Source organism: Acanthaster planci, linkage group LG04 (assembly GCF_054643075.1).
Source record: "Acanthaster planci isolate LZ-2023a linkage group LG04, COTS_SCS, whole genome shotgun sequence".
Classification (NCBI taxonomy): domain Eukaryota; kingdom Metazoa; phylum Echinodermata; class Asteroidea; order Valvatida; family Acanthasteridae; genus Acanthaster; species Acanthaster planci.
The window spans coordinates 10,703,778-10,727,606 of NC_141780.1; the positions used below are offsets into that span (position 1 = coordinate 10,703,778).

At 46.0% G+C, this 23,829-nt stretch overlaps 2 protein-coding genes across 2 annotated transcripts in view; both read left to right on the forward strand.

The window, feature by feature from the left end:
• The window catches only part of mrps33 (mitochondrial ribosomal protein S33), a 200,722-nt gene that overhangs the window by 91,107 nt on the left and 85,786 nt on the right, over positions 1-23,829 (forward strand). The window lies entirely within an intron of this gene.
• LOC147799381 (uncharacterized) lies at positions 14,617-18,377 on the forward strand. The gene is made up of 2 exons (XM_087135634.1): positions 14,617-16,973; positions 17,309-18,377. Exon 1 carries the CDS (start codon positions 14,835-14,837, stop codon positions 16,368-16,370), a length of 1,536 nt encoding a protein of 511 aa, XP_086991760.1. The 5' UTR covers positions 14,617-14,834; the 3' UTR covers positions 16,371-16,973; positions 17,309-18,377.

Consider the following 23,829-nt stretch of genomic DNA (forward strand, 5'->3'; position numbering starts at 1 on the left):
AATAGTGAAAATGATAGTTAATCCCCGTGCATTTTCAATGGAATTAAATATGAAAGCGGCAAAGCAAAAGAATTCAATTGAGTACATTCCTCGAGTTATTAGAAATTTGTTATTTAAAAGTATATCAACGTTCAGGGTATCTTAAAGCCAATCACTGATCTGATTCTAAAAAGAAGTGAAAACCTCACAAAAGAGATGCAGTGAGGTTTCACTCTTAGCTTGACAAAAAAAATTGGTTCTTTTCTTAGTTATTACCTCTTTTGCCAATTTTATACAAATAAGAGCCAGCCAAGATTCTGTAAGTCTATATTGAAACCATTGCAATTTAATACCACATCTTAAAGTTAGAAAGGGCATAACTCCAACCATTCATTGAAAGGAAGATTACATGCCAGCTTCATTCCCCATCAATAAACCTATTTTAGGGGTAAGAATGTGATACAGACGAGTAGAGCCCTTTTATCCATCAAAAGTAACTGCAAATTAAAAGTAATTCGGAAAAAACGTATATTAAAGTTTACCCATCACAATAAGCTCCAAAGAGATTTCCCGACTGTTAATATCTCTCCCGTATCAAAGTCATCTAAGCTTAAGAAGTGAACATCACTGTTGAGAAAGTTACTCACAAAACTCTTTTTTTTAGCCCAGTGTCTATAAAAAAATACATTTTTTGCCAATCGCAATTCTATGGTACCACAAAACATTTTCAAGCACATGCTGCCCTGAACACTGAATAAAATGACTCCAAGCTTTAAAAACGTCAATCCAAACATGATTGGGATACTATACCTGCTGAAGAAAAGAATTGATGCTAGAATGACCACCTTCAATTAAACAGTACATTCTGAATAATCTTACAAAACAAAGAAACCCAGGTAGAAGTGCTATTCAACAAACGGATCCGCATATAAACTTATCATCTAAACACAGCCATGTTAATAATCTTGAATCACCTGATTCCTTACAACTCCCAAGCACCCCCTTTATATAAATTTACACAGCATACTATTAAATTCTTAATAATATCGGGGGTGGGTCTGGAAGAACCAAAATCTAAAAGTAAGTTTAGATAAGAGATTTAACAATTGTGACTCGACCAAGAACTTTAATCGATTAAAGTAACAGTGGCTTCGAACACTCTTATAATAGTCATGGTATCGAGATTGACACTAAAATCAATGCCCAGGGCTCTAAAATATCCTTTGGGCGAACCTAATGAATAAAGAAAGTTTTGACACCCTTATTACTACCAATCCACACAGCAATTAGTTTTGTTCATTCCGAGACCAGAAATATTGACAAAATTACCAAACATCTTAAAGCTCTCTCAAGGGACTCTGCCATCAAAGTAGAATATTACGTCATCTGCGTACTGAGATATCCTATACTTTGTATCCTGTACTGAAATGTCCTTATGACTGTCTTTACGAACATACATAATAATACCTATAATTTCGGCACACGAAAGAAACAAGAGGTCTCAAACCCATCTCTATAACGACAACCCTTCTATATCTTAAACCATTCTGATAAAAACTTGTTTACTAACACCGAGGTGGCCGCACCACTGTAAAAAAAACTATGAACCATTCCTGAATAGACGGTTCAAAACTGATAAATTCGTGTGAGACTGAATCAAACGCCTTCTTGGAATCAATTAATAGAAACACACCCGGACCATTATTGTTCCAATATCCGGCTCCCATTCTCCCTTTCGACTGACTTAAATCACGCTGTCGGTATCGTAATACAGAACCCTATGTTCGAGTTTGTCCAACAGTTTGTACAACTTAAATAAGACAAGCTTGACACGCCATGTAGGCGGCCAGGATCACGTTGGTCCTCCCTGATGGTTCCACAAAGTCCTCTGTGTGTTGCCACTGCACCTCCACCATCTCTTCGTTGACAAAGTTAGTGCTCTGAACCTCGATGTCATCACGCATCACCATGTCGAGGTATTCAGTCGGGTCCTTCAAGTACGAATTCTTTGCCATGTTGGGTCGTTGTCCAAACTTCCCCAGAAACTGAAGAGAAAAGGAAAGAATGTAACCATTTGTGTTAACATGATTTCAAACAAAACTAGAGAAAAGTGTTTGTAAACAAGTACAAACACAGAGCTGGTTCGGGACTATTTTACCAACAAGATAAATATTGTTGATCAAAGCTCTCAAACTAACCCAATGCTGGCTTGAAAACGTGTACAAAGTCAAGGGGCTGAAATAAATATTGAAAAAACAAGAGTAAATCACATGACGACGTCATCATGACATTTATTTACATAATTTCTGTATCAAGATCTGTGTTGGCTGTCACTTTGAAAACGATCAAATATCAAAAAGGGTTCAGAATTGTGCCTTGGAAACGTGTACAAAGTCAACGGGCAAAAAAACTTCTTTGCAGAAACACTCCTTTAAGTTCAAGTCACGTGATATGCACTTAAACTGAACAATTTTTATGAAATATTACTTCATATTCGGACTCTTAGGCATATTACAAATAAAATAACAGAGCGTAAAGTACCCAATTTCTCTTTCATTCTGATAGTAATCTTGCGCCAAAGTTAAAGACTACTTGTTCACTTGTGTTAAGTAGAAAAACGTGTACAAAATGTATGGGCAAATATAAAATATTCAAAAATGAATATAAAATAAGGTGATGATGTCATCATGACGTCATCCCTTTGCAATAAATCTTGCATCGGGGTCTTCGTTGGCTATCACTTTGGGAACGATCAAAGACTGCAAAGTTACCAAAATTGTCGCTCAAAAGCGTGTACAAAGTCAAGGGGCTATAAACTTGTTTGCAGAAACACTGCTTCTTTAAGTTCGTGTCACGTGATTTGCGCCTAAACTGAACAATTTTTATGAAATATTACTTCATATTCGGACTCTTAGGCATATTTCAAATAAAATAACAGAGCGTAAAGTACCCGATTTCTCCTTTGTTCTGATAGTAATCTTGCGCCGAAGTTAAAGACTACTTGTTCACTTGTGTTAAGTAGAAAAACGTGTACAAAACCTATGGGGAAAAATTGAATATTCAAAAATGAATATAAAATAAGGGGATGATGTCATCATGACGTCATCCCTTTGCAATAAATCTTGCATCGGGGTCTTCGTTGGCTATCACTTTGGGAACGATCAAAGACTGCGAAGTTACCAAAATTGTCGCTGACAAACGTGTACAAAGTCAATGGGCTAGAAACACGTGTGCAGGAAAACTGCTCCTTTAATTTCATGTCACGTGATTTTTGTCTAAACTGGGAAAAACTTATGAAATATTATTTAATATTTGGACGCTTGGGTATATTTGCGATCGAACGGAAGGGAAAATTTAGTCTGATTTCTTCTTCGTTCTGGTAGTAATTCTGGGTCGAAGTTGAGGACTGCTCACGCATTATGCGGGACAATGTGTGTACAAACCCTATGTTGTGCAACAACGCCATCCATGGTTCAATATGGGACAGTTTCTTGAAAATTGAAAGCCCAGGCAGCTGGTGCGACCGTAATTCTGCAATAGCGCCCTCATAGCCTGATATAGGACAGTCCGAAAACTGTGTGCAATCTGTGTACAAAGTCTATGAGGGAAAATTAATTCTTCAAAAATCAATAATAAATGAACTACTTAAGTTATCACTGTGAATTTCTTCTAGGACCGTCCTTGGATGATCACACAACTATCCTCCAAGTTTGAAATTGTTCTGATTTTCCTAGGTGCCAAAGTGTAGGGGTAGAAAAACTTGGCTGAAGAAGAAGAAAAAAAAAAGGAAAGAAAAAAAAACAGAACGATTACAATATTGGTTCGGCTGAACTGCCGAACCAGCTAAAAAAAAAAACAGAACGATTACAATACCTGGTTCGGCTGAACTGCCGAACCAGCTTAAAACAGAACGATTACAATACTGGTTCGGCTGAACTGCCGAACCAGCTAACAAGAAATCTGTCTGCAGCCCTAACCAAAACGCTGTATACATTTTCCAGCAAGACCAAGATGATGCAGTTGTGACCAAAGATTGCATAGCGCCGTGCAGGGGCGCAAGATGGGGAACTGACCATCCCGCATGTGTTAATTTTATGGAGTCACGATCTGCCATTTTGGTGTGCAAATTGCGAGCTGTTTGTACACGCGACATATGGCGGCGGGAGGCTCTATCCACGAAAAAGGGGCAATAAGGTGAATATTTACCCCCAATTAAGATTGGAACTTATATTTATCATAAATACAAATGTGTAACATCACAACTTAAAACCGTTGGAGATGAAATCGGAGAATTTTGGTGTGTTCTGTGTGGTTACATTCTCTGGGTTGCGGCTGTCGGATCATGCAGCAATCTTAAACACAAGTTGTAGCCTAGGCCCTACATACATGTTTCTCGTACGCCAGAGGGCAGATACCCCACGGCACCTTTCATTACAAATTGCACTGGTTATTCTGTGGAAGATCTGTTTCTGTTCTGAATACCTGTTCACAGAGATTACAGAAGTCAACAAAGGAATGTGACAGCACCATAAGTGACCCAGAATCTTATTTTGTAGTATCCCATGCTTTGTTGTGTATAAACAGGAGGGATGGATTATGTAAAATTGCTTCGGGTGACAACAAAGCCAATCTGCACTGGTCATACTGAAAAGGAACAACATGACTCCTCAGGCTTTTACATCACTGGTAACCAGCTATGGATGGTATCAAGAACAGGGTGGGTAACAGGTGTTGTTGGGGCCCTATTCTCTGTGAAAGAGAGCTCAATGTTAGCATGAATCTATCAGAGCCTGCTACACACCAAACCTAACCTGGGATGTAGTTGGGTTGTCACAAAACCCACTTCCGCTTTATTGTTGAAAAAAGATTTTCAACTACATCGTGGTTGAATCTACCTGTTAAAGAAATTTCACACTATCACATGTTTTCATGTCATTTCAAAGCTGGAGAAGGGAAGAAATATTCAAAATCCATACCTTTAATACACAGACCATTTTTCAATCCAACAATTTCCAAACTTTAAAGCCATGGTGTACAAGTACTTAAAAACGATGTATGGTTTGTTCCTTCTGACATAGGTCTCTTCAAAACCTGCTTCTTATCTCAGGTCCTGCTGTTAAATGCATCAAACAAGTTATCGAATGATTTTTTCGAACTCTAAAGTGTAGGCAGCTTCAGCAGGGAGCTTCCCATGAGAAGTACAAGTGTAGATGCCTGCTGCAACGGTATGACACAAGACCTGTGCTGCCTTATTCACTCTCAATTTTTGAGAAGTTGTCAAAGGGACCTCGTGAAAGTTTAGATGCCATACGAATGGGCATTTGTGAATCACACTCCCCAAAAAATCAAATGTAGGACCATTTTACATGTCCAGTGGCCCCCTCTGAATCCTTAGACATGTATCTAAGAAGGTAGTTATGTAAGTTTGATCTTGTATTCTTAGTTAAGGAAATGAGGCTGATAAAACTACAAAAGACCTTTTTTTCATCAAGCAAAAAGTATGGTTTTCCTCTGAAATTGCAAGTGTATTGTACAGTTTCACATTACTGCATCCTTTGTCGCATACAATCAATTTCAGAATCAAGAGACAAGAAAATTACTTTGCATAACACCATCTTCTACCTCTAACATTTACACACCTTGATGAGTTGCGTATTTGTCAATTTGAGAAGCAAAGAAAAACAGCTGGTTCATCCATGTACCGAGTAGCACCTTTGATGAGGTTGCTCCTGATTTCAGCTGGAGTGGTAATACGTGAGAGGATGTTCTGAAGCCGTTGCACTTTCTCTCTCAGTCGAGATGTTTTGACTCTTTCCTTGAGCAGAGCTTTTTCGGTTTTCCTATGATGAATGCCATCTTCAGTTAAGGGACCATCTACTATGATCGTGTGCAACTGTTTTAGTCAAAGAATACATATATGCATATATAAATCAAGCATCCATTGGCTGAACCCCCATATTGCCCATTAACTTTAACTCAAATTCAGCATTCAGCCAATGGGCACGTGTAATGTGTAATGGGTTCGTGTGATGACAAAGTCACTGATGAACTTGAATGTACAGACAAAGATTGATAGGCAATTTTAATTGTATATACACATATATATGATACATGTACATGTAAGTATATCTGTATATATTTATTTTCTTTTGGCCAGTTTTAGTGGACTTTTTATGTCCTATCTGGCTCAAGCTTCCTTTAGCATCCTCATTTTTATCGTTGAGGTGTCACAAGTTTTGGTGGGTTTGGGACCTCAAACATTGTGGGCACTTCATTCCATTTCAGCTTGTTTGGAGGTGATTGGTAAACTAACTGGGTTCAAAATAATTGGAACACAGGCAGAAGTTTGTGTAGAGACACCATTGGGCTCTCTTCAGAAGATCCTTCCTGTGGGTGTTTTGAACTTAGAATTGGCATCTGTAATGAAATGGAAACATCAAATAAAATGTAAGCACATAGTAAAATTCAAGCGCAGTTTCTGCGCTTTTGTTGTTTTAACTGTCCATACTGTCTGTGAAATAAAGAAAGCTTGATAAAACTCCTAAAGAAGGTGGTGTGGTTTTCATCCTTTGTCCAATATGCCAGTAGATATTTGTAGTGTATGCCTAGGTGTTTAGTAGAATGTTAAGCTAATTACAATGTACATGCATTCACGGGTCAGAGGCTCATTACAAATATGAACGTCATTAATTTAGGGGCTCAATCTAGCTTGAGCTATGTGTTGATTTTTGCCGCTATTGTATGCCTATTTTTTGGTAAATTTCACTTTGCACTATTTAAATTACTTCTTGCCTTTCTTTGTTCTTGGGAAAATATGAGAATGATAGTTCCGAGCTTTTCTTGAACCTGCTTTTGCTGTTGATGCATAGACCTGGAGGAGAAAAATGGTTGATGGCTGCACACGTTGACGACATTGTGCTTCGCGATCCATGCATACACAGAGCGCCGCCCAGAAACGCGCATATACTGTGGCGCAATATCACACCAAAATGGCGCCCATGGTGATTACGCGTTTCAGTGGAGAGTTGCCCATCTTGCGCCGCTCCGCGGCGCTATACAATCTTTGGTTGTGACGTAGCTTCTTGCATATTTATAAATCAATGCTGAAGAACATTTTCATGCGGAAATTGTGTATTGCTTACCTGTTAAGCATCAGCTTTGCTATGGCCCTCAATCCGGGGTTCTTCTTCAGCGATGCCACTAGCCTATGCAAAAAAATCTGAAAATCAACAAATCCACAGCGCTTTGCACGGTGTCGGTTTTATGCGTATTAATGCATGGGTCTGCGTGCATGTACATGTACACAACGTGCATCTTCATCGTGTAGTCATCTATAAAAACAAAAAAAGTTCTTTCTTGATCATCGCTGGTCGATCACAGAAATGAGTTGCAGCCTATATGTAGGCCAGCCTGCTGTATTTTACTCAAAAAGATACGTACTTTTTTTTTTTTTAGTTTGGCCGATCAGGCAGGCCATGTCATAAATTTGCTTGATCGAATTGGATCAACACTTGCCAAAGATTTTGTAGCGTGTCCCACTGCACAGGGTTCGACGCTGTAAGAACGACACTCAGGTGCAACTCACAAAAATCTCTCCTTTATTCTGTCGCAATCTGACAGCACCACAATGTACTCTTCCGACAAGCTCTTCACAACATGGCGCCTGACAGCAGGGACTGCGCAGGCGCGAGGCGGGAAAACCGCGGGCCATTCGCAACCAGCGCGGGCAGTCAGCCAACTCCATGCGGGTCCGAGCTGGCGCCCCCACCGGCCGGACCTGCCGGCGCTACACCACCCCCTCCGAGGACTTTTGTTCGTCCCCGAACGAGGCGGCGCAACCCGGCGGGCCAGCCCGAGGCCATCCCGGTCGCCCCTGCGCAGCTTACAAAGAGTGAAACCAAGCAACGAGTACAGTCTGGTGGGTTCCAAGGGTCTTCTCCGCTACCATGGGGAGGATCCAGGGGTCCAGTGTGGAGGAGACTCCGGTCGCCGTGGTGCCCCCTGGTGTTTCTTCGTTGCTCCTGGGGGACGGACTCCGGTGGGTGGTGGAGGGGGCTCCCGTTGGACCTCCGACCGCCACTGGCTGTGGTGGAGGGGTGGATCCATCGTGGTGTCTGCATCTCTGGTGGCCCGCTCCTCTTGTAGGGTGGCTCGCACCCCCAGTTGCAGGCGGACCCCTCCCGCATACGTCACCCACGAGCCGGGGGGCAGACTCCGACGGCCCCCACTCCAAACTGGGACTGGGGGTTCTACCTCGGTCTGCGTCCCCGTCCCTACTGAGCGACGCAGGGGGGCGGCTCCGGCCGCAGTGGCCACCGAGGGGCCCGAGGGCCCGGGGCCGCACTGGAAGGCGAGTCCGACTGGTCTCGTTGTTCTGGCTGGCCCCGCGACCCCCACCTTCGGCACCGAGGGCTCACCCGCGGCAGCCAACCAGGGGCGGGTCCGAGTGGCTCCCTCCGGAGGACCAGCAGGGGGGAGTGACTGCTCCATGGGGAACTCGTCACCCCCAACTCCCCGCCACTGGCGTAGACCTCCGGGACGTCAGGATCCTCCGCCCGGATCTGGCCGACGAGGACATGGTCGCAGTGTTGGTCTTGCCGATCCCGCATGTCTGAGCGGAAGAAGCATCGGCCACACCCCCGCTCACAGGTATAGGGCCGGGCGGCGAACAGCTCTGGACAAGCCTTCCTCAGGTGTCGCCGCAAATTGGTCCGCTGACGGAATTCCCGTCGACAGTGGGGGCAGGCCAACCGGTCCATCTTGGGGAGAGAAACAGAGGGAGATTCAGGAGTTAGTGTGGAGCAGAATCGCGCCAGGTGCCGAACCCGCCTCCCCTTGCGAGTCAGGCGTGCTCCCCCCGCCTCCGGCTCGCACGGCGATGGCTCCGCCAGCGCGCTGCCTCCCTGGCTGCTTGTGTCTAAATTCTCCCCATTCGACAGCTGCACCTCACCCGGGTAGCGTTTGAGCCGATTGCGATGCACGATTTGAGCCTTCGCTCGGGCGCAACGCTACACTTTGTAGGTCACGTCGTTGAGGCGTCCCACCACCGTTGCAGCTTGGGGGAGCAGCCGACCTTCTTCTTTGGGGTGAAAAGCCAAACAGCCTGGCCGGGCTCGAACCCACCCTCCTTGGCGCGACGGTCATACTGCTGCTTCTGGTGGCTCTGAGTCCGCCTCAGGTGTCGCCGGGCAAACTCGTGGGCCCGTGTGAGCTTCGCTCTCAGCTCGTCGACGTAATTTAGTGGCTCGGTAGTCTCCGTCTGTTCCTCCGGTGACCCCACAACGACGTCCAGGGGAAGTCCCACCTCCCTCCCGAGCATGAGCATGTTCGGGGTGAGCCTGGTGCTATCGTGCTGAGAGGAGCGGTAGGCCATCAGGACGTAGGGAAGATGTTCGTCCCAGTCGTCCTTATTCTCATCTACAAACATGCTCAGCATGGTCTTCACGGTATGATTGAGCCGTTCGACCATGCCGTCGGACTCGGGGTGGAATGGAGTCGTCCTGGTCTTGTGGATGCCCAACAGCTGGCAGACCCCACGGAACAGGCCCGCCTCGAACTCCCACTCTTGATCCGTGTGGATCTCGAGGGGTGTCCCGAAGCGCGTGGTCACCTGCTCTACAAGGCTCTTGACCACAGTCTCGGCCGTCTGATCCAGAAGGGGAAACGCCTCCACCCACTTCGTGAAATAGTCTGCCACTACCATTATACTGGTGTTTCCGGCCTTGGTTCGGGGCAGGCGTCCGATAAGGTCAATGGCGATCCGCTCCATAGGGGCCCCCACCAGGTATTGTCGAAGCGGAGCTCTCCCGGGACGCGGTGGGGACTTCTTAGAACCGCAGAGATGACACTTCTGGTACCACTCCTCAGCCTGCCGTCTCATCTCCTTCCAATACACAGGAGCCTGCCTGAGTATGACCCATGGTCCGAGCGAGCCCGAGGTGTCCAGCAGTTCGGTGGTTGTGGGCAAGAAGCAGAACGTCTCGCACCCTGGCCTGCGGGACGGCGATCTTCCAGGTGGGGGGCCCCCCTCGGCCCTTGCCCACTTCACCTGCAAGACCCCTTGGAATAGGTACAGTGTGTCCCATCTGGACCACCAGCTTTTGAACCCGGCGCCAAGGTCGGTGATGTCCTCCCATTCAGGCCGGTCGCTCCCCGCCACCAGCCACTGGCGGACCGGTCCCAGCTCCTGGTCGTCCTGCTGTTCCTGAGCTAGCTTGCTCAGGTCCCAGACCTCGGGAAACCCGTCCAAAATCGAGTCATCCTCCTCTCCGTCCATTTCAGCTGTCGCAACCAAGGACTTGTCCTCCGCCTCCGGCGGCCGGCTCCGAGGGGGGCCCGAATCCGCCGGAGGGGCCGGCCCCGGCGGCACCGTCCAGACTGGCTCCGCCGGCAGCCGGCCGCGGACGGCGCCACCCTTCCCTTTCCCACGAGGGCAATCCCGGCGGGAATGCCCATACTCGCGGCACCTGTAGCACCGGACCCACGAGGGGGCACCCAGCAAGGGTGGGTCTCCACCCGCTGCCCCCGCCTTGCCTGGCGTACCTGCGGAGGGTTCCTCGACCACTCGGGCCTCCTTGGCCTCGATCCTACCCTTCTGCTGATAAGCCTGGGACTCCAAAAAGGTCTCCATCTCAGTGGCCAGGGTAATCGCCTCTGCCAGGGTCGTGGCCTTACTTGCGAATACATGGCGCTGCAATTGTTCGTTCTAGGGCGTTCCGGAACGCCTCAACCGACAGATCTTCACGCGCCTGCGTGGGCAAAGTGGGGTTACTCCGGAGGACTAACCAACGGATGGACCTCCACAGTTCCTCTAGGGACTCTCCCCGACCGCGCACCCGCATGGAAAGTTGAGCCCGATGGAGCGGCACCTGCGAAGCAACTCCAAACCGCCGCTCGAAATGTTCAAGGACGCTCACGTAGTCCCTCTGGGCCTCCGGCGACAAGTCGGTGAATGCCTCCTGGGCCAGTCCACGCATATGGGAGGCCAAGTACTCCGCCTTCTCGGCCCTGCTCCATTTATTGACGGTGGCCACGATCTCGAAGTGTGTGAGGTAATCCGCCCATATGAGCTTCCGTCATACCGCTCCGGAAGTAGCACTGGTCTTCGGTCCTTCTGATCGGCTCCCCCCGCACGGGGATCAGCCTCGTAAGTCTGTGTGCGGATCCGGTGGGGATCCGCCTCATGTGCCTGTGTGTGGATCCGAGGGGGATCCGCCTCACACAGACACGTGCAGATCCCCACGTGGGGATCCGCCTCATGAGTTTGTACGCATCTCCTTATTTATCTCACAAACTCCAGCTAGCCCGTCTCGACCCTCCCTCCCGACAACCGTCGCCGCGGCCTCGCAGCGCTCCAGGCGGTAAGCCACACCGGTCACGTCCCCGGCGCGCGAGGGCGCCCCAAAACCTGTCACGGGTCCGCTAGCTCCCCTCAATTTGCGTCGGGGCCCCGCCCCCATGGCCGCCGCCACGGCCCGGCCGCGCTCCGAGAGGGACGCTTCCATAGCCACCGCGGCGCCGCAAAACTAAACTATGCCCCTAAAGTATGGCTAGTATTACCAACTTCAGCTACCTCGCACCGAGACTCCAACCCCACGGCAGCCGCCCGGCCGTGCTCCGAGAGGAGCATTCTCTCGGCTACGACGGTACCGCGAGAGGGCGCCCCGACGCTACCACAAGACATGAATGTACTTCCGCCCGGCTCCCGCCAGGACCCCCCAGCCGCGGACCCACCCTGGGGGCGCTCCGACTGGAACGCCTCTCCCAGTGCGTCCCCACCGCCTGAGGGCGCCTCACGGACGTCGACAATGGGTGTACTAGTGAGGGGCCGGGAGGATGTCTCCTGGCGATGCCCCGCCCCCTCCCCAGCGACCAGGGCGAATTGGTCATGCTCCAAACGGAACTGCACCCCCTTTGCCCCATCGACCTTAGAAGGGGGGAAGTGGCCCGGGGACTGCGCAGACTTGGCTGTATTCTCCAGGGGACCTAGCCCAGGACCCCCCCCACGCCACGCACTCGATACCCTCGAATTTTTGGCCTCCCACTCCGGGATAACTGTTCCAGATTCTCCGCAAGGAACGACTCCAGCTCGCCCGCCAACCCAGGTGAGTTCCACGTCGCCTTCACGGTCTGGGCCCCCGACCACGGGGCCACGCGCCGGCCTGTGCTGCCGCTATCCAGCGAGTCTGGCACCCGACCAAAATCATCCACCAATTCCATGACACAGAAAAGGCGAAGAGTTTACCTGTCTTTTTACGGCTATCCAGCGTCTCGCCACTGCCATCAGTTGTAGCGTGTCCCGCTGCACAGGGTTCGACGCTGTGAAGAACGACACTCAGGTGCAACTCACTGTTCTGGTCACAAAAATCTCTGCTTTATTCTGTCGCAATCTGACAGCACCACAATGTGCTCTTCCGACAAGCTCTTCACAACATGGCGCCTAACGGCAGGGACTGCGCAGGCGCGAGGCGGAAAACCGCGGGCCGTTCGCAACCAGCGCGGGCAGTCAGCCAACTCCATGCGGGTCCGAGCTGGCGCCCCCACCGGCCGGACCCGCCGGCGGTACAATTTATTTAAATAAGGCCTACTGCATACATCATGTAGTCTTTTATTAAGCCCAAAAAATACATGTAATGTTGAATTGCGGTACATGCCTCTCAAAAATTGGATCGGTAGGTCGGAACATTTTTTTTGGGGGGGGGCAATTTTGTGCTGGTTGAATGGCATCAGTAGGGAGGAAAGCTTCCAAAAGTATCTCAAAAAGTGAAGAACAACCGTCTCAATCTATGTTAAAATTTCTGCAATTCACAAGAAAATTATGAACAATTCAGGCGAACTGGTCAACAATGTCCGTGTATTGCGTGTTAAGCATGCGTGATGCATCTAGACCAGCGGGCGCTAAATTTTATAAAATGAGCGGAACAACCTCAAATTTCTCATGAACACAGAAAATACATAAATAAGAGACCAAGTTCTGTGAATTAACTTGCAGAAAACTTCTTGCAACATAATGTAACGAAAAGCCTTTTTGATGTCTGATTAGAATACCTTTTTTGTGTTTGCTCATGGCTCATTGCATGCTGAGAATTTGGCTTGTTCTTTTCTTAACCAGGACTCTTTTGTTAAGTTGGATAAGCTTAGCAAAGCTCAGAGTGCAGTCTGTAGATCAGTCATTTATATTTGAATTATTTTGTATCACCAGAGAATGGAGGGCCACCCCCTTACATTCCTTCTTTTGAAAACTGGGTTGGGCACTCTGTATAAAAACTAGAGCCCACTATTGCCTGTCGAAGATTTGCGACTGAGTGCTGGTAAAGGCAACATGCTGTTTTGATTTGTTTCTGTTGCATGAACATGTATGAATGCCACCTTTGAAACACGTGGATATCCTGACAAATTCTGAAAGTTTATTTTCTATCTTCATGCAATTGTGCCCCGTGCCTCATCTCAGCCGTGTCTGTAGCTCTGTTATTATTGTATAATTCACTGGTTGTGCTGTATAATTGTAGATGCAGTAATGAGTACTGATCAAACTGTTTAAAGATAGCACTTGATTCGCTTATTTGCTGGCTAGAGCCACGAGCTAATTAGATTGTGAATTACAGCCGAGAAACTTGTTGGGCTGATTCAAGGATTTGAATCCATACTGTCAAATTGTAAATATTTGAAATGATGCAATTATTTTTGTTCATTAATTAAATGCCAGAGGCCCTAATGTGTCCTCAGAAGTCAGAGAAGAGATTGGTAGGGACCAATTTATTGAATCACTTGACTTACTTGAAGTAAGGATGCAGGTTAGACGTGCAAAGCCGAAGTCACTAGGTGAAGCCTTGTCATTGGCACTAGAAGAAGAGGCATTTTTACATTTAGAATGTAATAAAGAACTTCCAAAGAAACTGGTCTCTAGTGCTACTCGACAGACAGATTCAGACCTAGAACGTAAAGTTCACCAACGAGAACAATCCATTGCAGAACTTAAGAGCCTTATGAGTTATAATTCCAGACAAAGCCGGTGGTACCACTTGTCTGCTGGAAGTGTCAACAGCCAGGGCATAGACGGTCAGAGTGTCCAGAACTTGCCGCTGAGCGGGTTTCATCTACTACACCTACATCAGTCGACCAAGGTCAGTCACAAGTACAGGAAAACCGCAGTAGGCTGAGCAAGGGGCCACTGCTCAGTTAAAATTAGATAGTCAGGCCCAGTCCTCTGTTTGTTTTGTACGAGGTTGTATTCATGGTGTCAATATCAAGTTCCTTATTGATACAGGGTCCTCAGTTACCATTTTGCATTCTCACATGTGGGAAATGATGCCTTTAAGTATCCGACAGAATATGAAGCCTTGGGAACAGTCTATTGTAGCAGCTGAAGGAAGTTGTCAGGGGGTGATTGGTGTCTAGGAAAGAGTTATAGCGCCCTCCTCTGTTCAAGTGTGATGTGGAAGACAGGCACAATATAGACATGGCAGACATCGCAGTCGTTGTGGAGTGTCCTTATTTTGTTAAGCTTTAGAACCCATAACATGGTGTCAGAAGTGAACTGATATATTGAGAAAATATCAGAGACTTGATTGAGCTTAACTTAGTGTTGGAGTAGCCAGCCTTTGACCGAGAACAAGAGAGGTTTTTTCGGGTGTCAGAAGTGAACTGATATATTGAGAAAATATCAGAGACTTGATTGAGCTTAACTTAGTGTTGGAGTAGCCAGCCTTTGACCGAGAACAAGAGAGGTTTTTTCGGGGGTAAGTCAACAACACTTCCGAAATTACAGTGTCATGTGCGATAGTACATGAGCATTGCTACGTAGGTGCATGCATTCTCGACACACGCATATTGAATAACGACATAAACGACTTTGCATGATGGCGGCTTATCAAATTCCACCGCCGGAGGCCATGAACTGTAAAGGGAGCGATCTTGCCAATAACTGGAACTTTTTCAGAGAAAGTTTTGAGGACTATTGCAAAGCAGTAGAACTAGATAAAAAGGATGAAACAATCCAAGTGGCTACTCTGAAAAGTGTGATGGGAAAAGAGTGCAAGAATATTCTGAAGGAGCTTCAGCTCACAGATGACGAGATGAAAAGCCACAAAACAATTCTCGATAAGCTACAGGCACATTTTGCACCAAGCAGAAATGTACTGTATGAGAGATATCAGTTTCATACTGCTGATCAACAGCCGAATGAGACCATAGATCAGTATGTCATTCGCTTACGGCAGTTAGCAGAGAAATGCAAATTTGGTCAGCTAGAAACAGAGATGATCCGAGACCGGCTTGTTCTTGGAACTAGAGATAAAGCAGCAAGAGCGAGGCTCTTCAGAGAAAAAGAATGTGATCTGAAGAGAGCGATTGAAGCCCTCAGAATCAGTGAGCTGACACAAGAACAGCTCAAGCAGATTGATGTGCCACAAACAGAAACCGTGCATGCCGTAAAGAAACGAGAGAGCACAAAAGCAAAGAGCGCCAACAAATCAAAGCCTAAAGACCCCAAGAAGCCCAAGACACTGAAATCTTGTAAATACTGTGGATCTTCACATGAGTGGGACAAGAAGAAATGTCCTGCCTATGGAAAGAAATGTGGAAAGTGTGGAAAAATGAACCACTTCCAGTCAGTATGCAGATGGAGAGAAACACAGAAAAGATTGCACGTAATGCAGGAAGTATCATCAGAAAGTGATACAGACGAGTCTATTTTTGGTGTGCAACTACTTGGAGCTATCAGCAGCGGCCACAAAGTGCTTACGGTTCCGCTGACATTCAGTTCAGAGCCTGGCGAGATAAGCATTCAGTGCCAGATTGACACAGGGGCAACTTGCAACGTGATGTCATTTGACACCCTGTGTGACGTCAAGCAGACAAAAAAGCCTCACATGAAAAAGTCATCAGCCAGATTGAAATTGTACGATGACAGTGTCATCAATGTCAAAGGAGAATGTGACCTGACATGTCACTATAAAGGTGTCCAGAGGAATCTTAACTTCAAGATAGTTGATTCCAGTCAGCCTCCCCTACTGTCACGACAGACATGTACAAAGATGGGCCTCATAAGCGTACATGTTGACAGTGCAGTCAATAGCATGCAGCATGACACAGTGCCCTTGACAGAGGTTGACATTGTGTCTGAGTTTAGTGATGTATTTGAAGGGTTAGGATGCCTAGCAGGGGAGTACCACATCGACATTGATCCTGCTGTGCGACCGGTGCAGAATGCACCACGTCGTGTTCCGGTTGCCATGAAAGATAAGCTGTATGACAAGATACGTGAGCTAGAGAAACGAGGCATCATAGCAAAAGTTTCCGAGCCTACAGCATGGATCAGTAGCCTAGTGGTTGTTGAGAAACCGGGCAAAATGCGCGTTTGCTTAGATCCACGAGTGTTGAGATCCCTCTGAAAATATAGGTAGTTTTATTTATTTGTTGTTTTTGTCTGTTAAATTTCTCCCCTGGCAGCAAATAGTCTCGCTCTCTTACGCGTCACTTCTTTAACCAATCAAAATTTCGCGCTTGTTTTCCTAGCAGCCAGTAGAACTTCGTCGATCACGGATCGGGCGTCTTAATCGCGATCGAGAGACGCGCGGTTTCGTTGCTATGAATTACGTAAAACCACCGGCCATGGTTATTGTCCGAACATACTTTTGTCTTTGTTCGTGTTAGGGTCCGTTTTTTCCCCACTAATTTCTTTATCTGTATTCGTAGGATGGTGTAGTTTTTTTTGGAGTTGAGTTTGGTGTGTATGAGAGTGTTGGCAGAAGATTTTTGATTCTCAATCTGACAACATCCTAAAGTGAAAGCTGAGCTGAGTAAGAGATTTGTGACCGGTGTCAACTTCGCTGAAGTCCCTGATCCAGCAGGCGACGATCGGCCGGAGAATTCCAGTCCCGGCACGATCAGATCGAGCTTTGGCAAAATTCAGTGCCAATACGATCTGTCAGGAAACCGATCCCCTTCTCTGCAACAATCAGCCTAGACATTGTCTAGTTATGATGGACATAACCGTAAGTTGAACGAATTTTGTACTTAAGAATGTAAAACTGAAGAAAATATTTTGAACTTTGAAGATATAACTTATTGAATTATTACAACTTTAACTGTGAAAATAAACGAAGCTGTGAATGAGGAAATAATTCATCATTTTTTGTAACATTGACGTCGACAGAAGAATAGCTGACCTGATGATTGGATTAGGAAGGAAAATTGACTGACCTGTATATTTATTGAAGGATACTGTAAGAAAGATGAGTAATGTCACAGAATTGAGAAGAGTTTTAACGAATGATTGGTAATGTCGGCACGATACTTGCATGTATTCGGTTGAATTTTACTTTAATAGATGGCCGTAACTGTTGGGTTTGACGTCTCCCTCCCCACCATGTGACGCACTAGCTAGGACTCCATTTCCATCCTTGAGAGAAGGCTACGAGACTTATGTTCTCCAACTGGGGCTTCCTACTCCTAGTCACGCTGAACTAGATGGACACGAGAGCGTCGGTATTATTTTCACATATTGAGGGAGAACCCGGCTCCATATTCATCAACTAAATAAATTTGGTATAAAACTTAACTGTTGGTTATTCACTCAATTCGAAGTAAGTCAAATTAAGAATACCTGTATTATTTGTAAATTCTGTAGTTGTTCGCTTATTTGCCGACTTGAAGAGTTAGAATCTCCAAACTGTAAAGCGAGTGAGTTTGTAAATAGGCAAAACTTAAGTGCACTGATCTGGAGTGAAGTTAAATACGAGAACAGATTCGCTGGACAGTTATTGGGCATATTTCTCAGATTCATGTCTCCTCTGTAAATTTGTAAATAAATGTGTAAATAGAGTGTAAATACACAAATTTAAAAAGAATTCATTGGTCTCTTTTCATTCATTCAGTTGTTCTTGATTTATGTTCGGATCTGGGGGTCATCATTGCAGAACCAGATTGATCATTAGCTAGCGGTGACAACGAGAGCTAAATAAAGCTATCAAACGTCCTAAATACCCGATGCCAACACTTGACGAGATATTGCCCTCTCTCGCTAATGCAAAGGTCTTTACAGTCTTAGATGCAAAGGAAGGATTTCATCAAGTCAAACTTGATGAAGAGAGCTCCTTCCTGACAACTTTCTGGACCCCATTCGGCAGATACCGTTATCTGAGAATGCCGTTTGGAATAGCATCAGCACCAGAAGAATACCAGCGGCGACAGATAGAGATATTGCAGGGGCTGGCTGGCACAGCAGTCATCGCTGGTGATATTCTAGTGTACGGCTGTGATGTAGCAGAACATGACAGAAATTTGAGGACACTGCTGCACCGTGCACGTCAAGCAAACCTGAAACTCAACCGAAAGAAGATTAGACTACGACTGGATGAGGTGACATACATGGGTCAAGTTTTGACCTCAAAAGGAGTCCGCCCAGACCCGAGGAAGGTAGAGGCAATAAAAAACTTGCAGCGACCAGACTCCAAGAAAGCAGTTTAGCGTCTGTTAGGATGTGTCAACTACCTATCACGGTACTTGCCAAGGCTTGCTGATGTAAGTGAGCCACTCAGAAAGTTGACAGAGCAGAGTACAATCTTCACATGGCAGTCACAACAGGAAGAGTCCTTTCAGCAGATAAAGGACATGATTGCCAGTGCTCCAATACTCAGGTACTACGACTTGAAGGAAGAAGTCACAATACAGTGTGACGCATCAGAGAAAGGGCTTGGAACAACTCTTCTTCAGGATGGGCAACCAGTTGCATTTGCCTCCCGGTCCCTCACCTCTGCAGAGCAGAATTATGCACAGATAGAGAAAGAGTGCCTAGCCATAGTCTTCTCTTGTGAGAGATTTGACCAGTATTTGCATGGCAGAGAGCTGGTCAAAGTGAACACCGACCATAAGCCGTTGGTGCCAATCTTCACAAAGCCAATACATAAAGCTCCCAAGAGGCTCCAACGCATGCTTCTGAGATTACAGAAGTACAACTTGAATGTGCAGTACCTGCCAGGAAGCCAGATGTATATCGCTGATATGCTAAGCCGGGCTTCCCTGAAGAGCACAGATAGGAGTTGCTTGTCAGAATATCAGATGTTCCAGCTGAGACAGGAAGAGCAACTCCAGTCAGAGATTGAAGTCATCAACCAATCCAGCTATTTATGCATGAAAGATAGCACACAGCTGCAGATCAAGAAGGCCACACAGTCTGATTCAGTTCTTCAAGTGTTGAAGAATGTAGTTCTGGACGGATGGCCAGAGCAGAGAAATGAAGTACCCATATGCATTCGTGAGTACTTTGGTTTCCGAGAAGAAATCACCGTTCAGGATGGTGTTCTCTACAAAGGGATGAGGGTCATTGTACCCAAGTCTATGCACAGCATGATGCTTACCAGAATCCATTCAAGCCATCTGGGTGTAGAAGCGTGCCTACGAAGAGCCAGAGAAGTGCTATACTGGCCAGGGATGGCAAGTCAGATCAAAGACAGGGTCAACCAGTGCCAGCCTTGTAATGAGTTCATGAACAAGCAACAGAAAGAGCCGATGATGTCATATGAAATTCCCAATCGGGCATGGAGCGTAGTCAGTCAAGATCTCTTCCACTACAGGCATGCTGATTACCTGATTACAGTTGACCACTACAGCGATTACTGGGAGTTAGACAAGCTCGATGACACCAGATCAGAAACCATAGTCGAGTGCACCAAGAAGCATTTCTCACGATTCGGTATACCCAGCAAGGTAATTACTGACAACGGGCCTCAGTTCATTGCTGTGGATTATGAGGAATTCAGCAGAGAATGGGAGTTTGAGCATGTTACGTCTTCTCCCTACCACAGTCAGAGTGATGGCAAAGCAGAGTCAGCAGTGAAGATTGCCAAGAACATTATCAAGAAAGTGACCAAAGCTAAAGAAGATCTTCATCTTGCAATTCTAGATTGGCGTAACACACCTGATTCCAGTGGCAGCAGTCCAGTGCAGAAATTGATGTCTAAACGGGCGAGAACACTGTTGCCAACACCTGAAGCATATCTGAAACCAAACATCGTCCAAGGTGTGCCAGACAATATCCAACTTCGAAAGCAGAAGGCCAAACACCAATATGATAAATCTGCAAAGCCACTACCGGCACTGCAGATTGGACAACCAGTCAGAATTCAGCCAACCAGCAAGACCACATCATGGCAACCTAGAAAATGTGTTGCCAGTGACGGTTCCCGTTCCTATCTCATCGAGCTAGACAGTGGACAAGTGCTTAGACGTAACAGAAAGCATTTGCGGGCATCAACTCAACAGTCGGAGAAAAGTTCTTCAGCGACAACCCCAGTCCAGCCAGACTCAGTCTCTACCTCAACCCCACCATCAGATAAACCAACAGTCCTATCTGAACCAGCCAAGCCAGTGAAAACGACCACAGATCCAGACCGACCCAAGACAAATCCACCAAGCAGCCAACAGATCTCTTTGAAGTCCACGCGAACTCGATCCAACATCAAACCACCATCTAGATTCAAGGATTTTGTAGTTTGAACGTGACAATGAACTCTAAATTCTGTCATGCAGATTTTCACCAAACAAGGAGTGATTGCACACAAAAGGACACTTCCATTGTGATTCAGTTTTTCAGAGGACAATTTTAATGTTTAACCTGGTTTCATTTCCAAACGTCTCATTCTCATACAAACTTACACTTAGGTGCATCATAATAACAGTTAAGTCAAATCAGGCATTTTAAAATTTTACATCCAAATGTGGAAGCCTTTGGCTTTAATCCAAGTAAAAGCAGTTCACTTAACTTTATTATCATTACAGGTGTCTGGAGACTAAAGATTCTTTCTTTTCCAAAGTTCTATTTCTTTTTTTAGAAAGTCAAGTTTACAAAGAAAGAAAGATGATTTTTTGTTTCTCTTTTGTGCAAGTTGTTAAAGGTAAGCTTTACCAAGTTTGTTAATTGTTCATGTTTGAAAAAAAAACAAAAGGAGGGAGATGTCTAGGAAAGAGTTATAGCGCCCTCCTCTGTTCAAGTGTGATGTGGAAGACAGGCACAATATAGACATGGCAGACATCGCAGTCGTTGTAGAGTGTCCTTATTTTGTTAAGCTTTAGAACCCATAACAATTGGCTGCACAGACGTCATTGTCGGGCTTGGTAAGCTGAGAAGGCGTCACCAAATTGTGGTTGCACCAATTACCCAAGCAGGTATCTTTGGTCTTGACTTTTTATCAATAAATGGAGGTGTGTTAGATCTACCGAAACGAAAACTGAGATTTGATTCTGTTGAGGTCCCGATTGTCTCCGAGGGTTTGACGTTTACTTGGTGTCGAATCACAGTGGCCGAGACGGTGACCATCCCGGCAAAACAAGAAGTAGTAATTCCTGGGAGGTTACACAATCGCAGTGCCAGTAAAGCACAAGGGTTCGTTCAAACTTCAGCAAGATTTTACAAAAAGAATAATGGGTTGTTGGTTGGTCGAACGTTTATTTGTGCTGACCAGAGTCGAGTACCATTGGGGGTTTTTAATTTACAGCCTGATGTGTGCACTTTGTATAAGGGCACACAGATTGCCCTTCTTCAATCTGCTGATGAAGTTGGTGATAGAGATGGAGACTTGAACACACAAAATGACCAAGAGATTGATTAACATCTCGAGTTAAATAAGTTTTATGAACGTAGTGCCGAAGCAATGACTACTTCCCAAAAGGTTAAATTAAAAGAATTGTTATGCGGGTATGATCATGTATTTTCTAAGTCAGGTGAACTTGCCAATGGACAAACTGATATAGTTCATCACAGAATTAACACAGGAGATGCTCGGCCTCGTCGGCAACCTGCAAGGCGTTTACCTCATTATCAACGACTGGAAGCACAAAAACAGGTAGCAGACATGTTGGAAGCTGGTGTCATTTCTCTGTCTAATAGTCCTTGGGCCAGCCCTATAGTTCTGGTAAAGAAGAAGGATAATTCAATAAGATTCTGTGTCGATTACAGGGAGTTGAATAAGGTAACCGTAAAAGATGCATATCCACTCCCCGAGTTAATGATACCCTAGATGCATTGGCAGGTTCCAGATGGTTCTCCTCGTTAGATTTGACGAGTGGGTACTGGCAGGTGGAGATGTGCCCTCAAGACAAAGAGAAGACTGCCTTTACAACAGGTAATGGCTTGTACGAATTTAATGTCATGCCATTTGGTCTTTGTAACGATCCTGGTACATTCGAACGACTAATGGAGGTGGTGTTGGCTGGTCTTCATTGGGAAACCTTTCTAGTGTAGTTAGATGATATTCTGATATATGCCCAAACATTTGAAGATCATGTGTCTCGAGATAGTGAAGTATTCGCCTGTCTTACCAAAGCGAAACTCAAATTGAAACCAAAAAAGTGTTGTCTGTTTCAATCAGAAATCACTTACCTTGGCCTTGTAGTCTCTGAAAAAGGTGTTTCGACTGATCCATAGAAGACATGTAAAGTTCATGATTGGCCTACTCCTTGTAGCCTAAAGGAAGTGCGTAGCTTTATTGGGTTATGCTCTTATTATAGGCGGTTTATTAAAGATTTTGCCTGTATTGCTTCGCCACTTCACAAGCTTACCCAGAAAGATGTAGGTTTCAAGTGGACTCGGGAATGTGAAACTGCCTTTAGCATGTTAAAGGAAAGATTGACTTCAGCGCCTGTCCTAGCATTCCCTGATTTTTCACTGCCGTTTGTATTGGACACGGATGCTAGTGACGATGAAATTGGCGGTGTTCTGTCACAAGTGCAGAATGGACAGGAACAGGTCGTTGGTTATGCCAGCCGCAAATTGAGCAAAGTGAAGAAAACTATAGTGTTACAAAACGGGAGTTGCTGGCCGTGGTTCATTCCATTAAGCATTATAAACACGACTTGTATGGGAAGAAATTTACGCTACGGACAGATCATGGATCCTTGAGGTGGCTGTTTAACTTCAAAGATGTCCAGGGTCAACTTGCAAGATGGCTGGAGACATTAAGTAGTTTTGATTTTGACATTTCTCATCGGCCTGGTCATCACCATAAAAATTCCAATGCTCTTTCAAGGGTTCCGTCTAGGTCTGGGGCCTGCATTGCAGAGGTTACCCCAACAAGAGTAACATGTGCTTCTGTTAGCAATGTCTTTTCAGGTATGAGCAAGGATGAGCTGTCTCAAGCTCAGCGTAACGATCCTGACTTGAGTATTGTAACGGTCTCCAGCGACGGAGCCTCGGGCGTGCCTTTGGTCGACTCGACGAGCGGCTGTAGAGGCGACCAGGGGGGCAGGTCCGTTTGGAGGCAGTCTACCGCCAGGCGCCGAAGCCTAACAAGTTGCACCCACGGGTCTGGTCTTGGGGCTGGCAGAAAGGGGGCCGGTACCGTGGGTTACTGGTACTGGGGGATTTCCTGGACGAACTCAATAAAGACTCTGGTTGGCTTCAAATTTGATTGGTTGATTATTTTAATATTGGCACTCTCTTAAACAGGAGACTCTTAAATAGGCAACTCCTAATTAGGCGGCTTGTGGATTTGCAAATTGTTTACACCACCTACGTCTTTACTTGCACTATGTACTGCTGAATTACATAAAAGATGACCATAAAAGAGATGTGAGTGCTTATCAGGACTAATTACAATAATTGAATGAAGTTGCACTAACCTAGTGCCCAGTAATCACTCTCCAGCACAGCGTACTGCTCTGACAGCCAAACCAAGCAGCAGTACGAACTCGTCACGCACAAATATGACCGAACAACAGAAAGACAGGAAAGACCGCGAGTAGCTCGCGCGCATTCCTTATATACCCATGCGCGGGTTATGATTATGGGATATAAATGCTTAACTGCAAATAATTAAAGAGGGCGCTCTAACCACCCCACTATTTTGCTACATA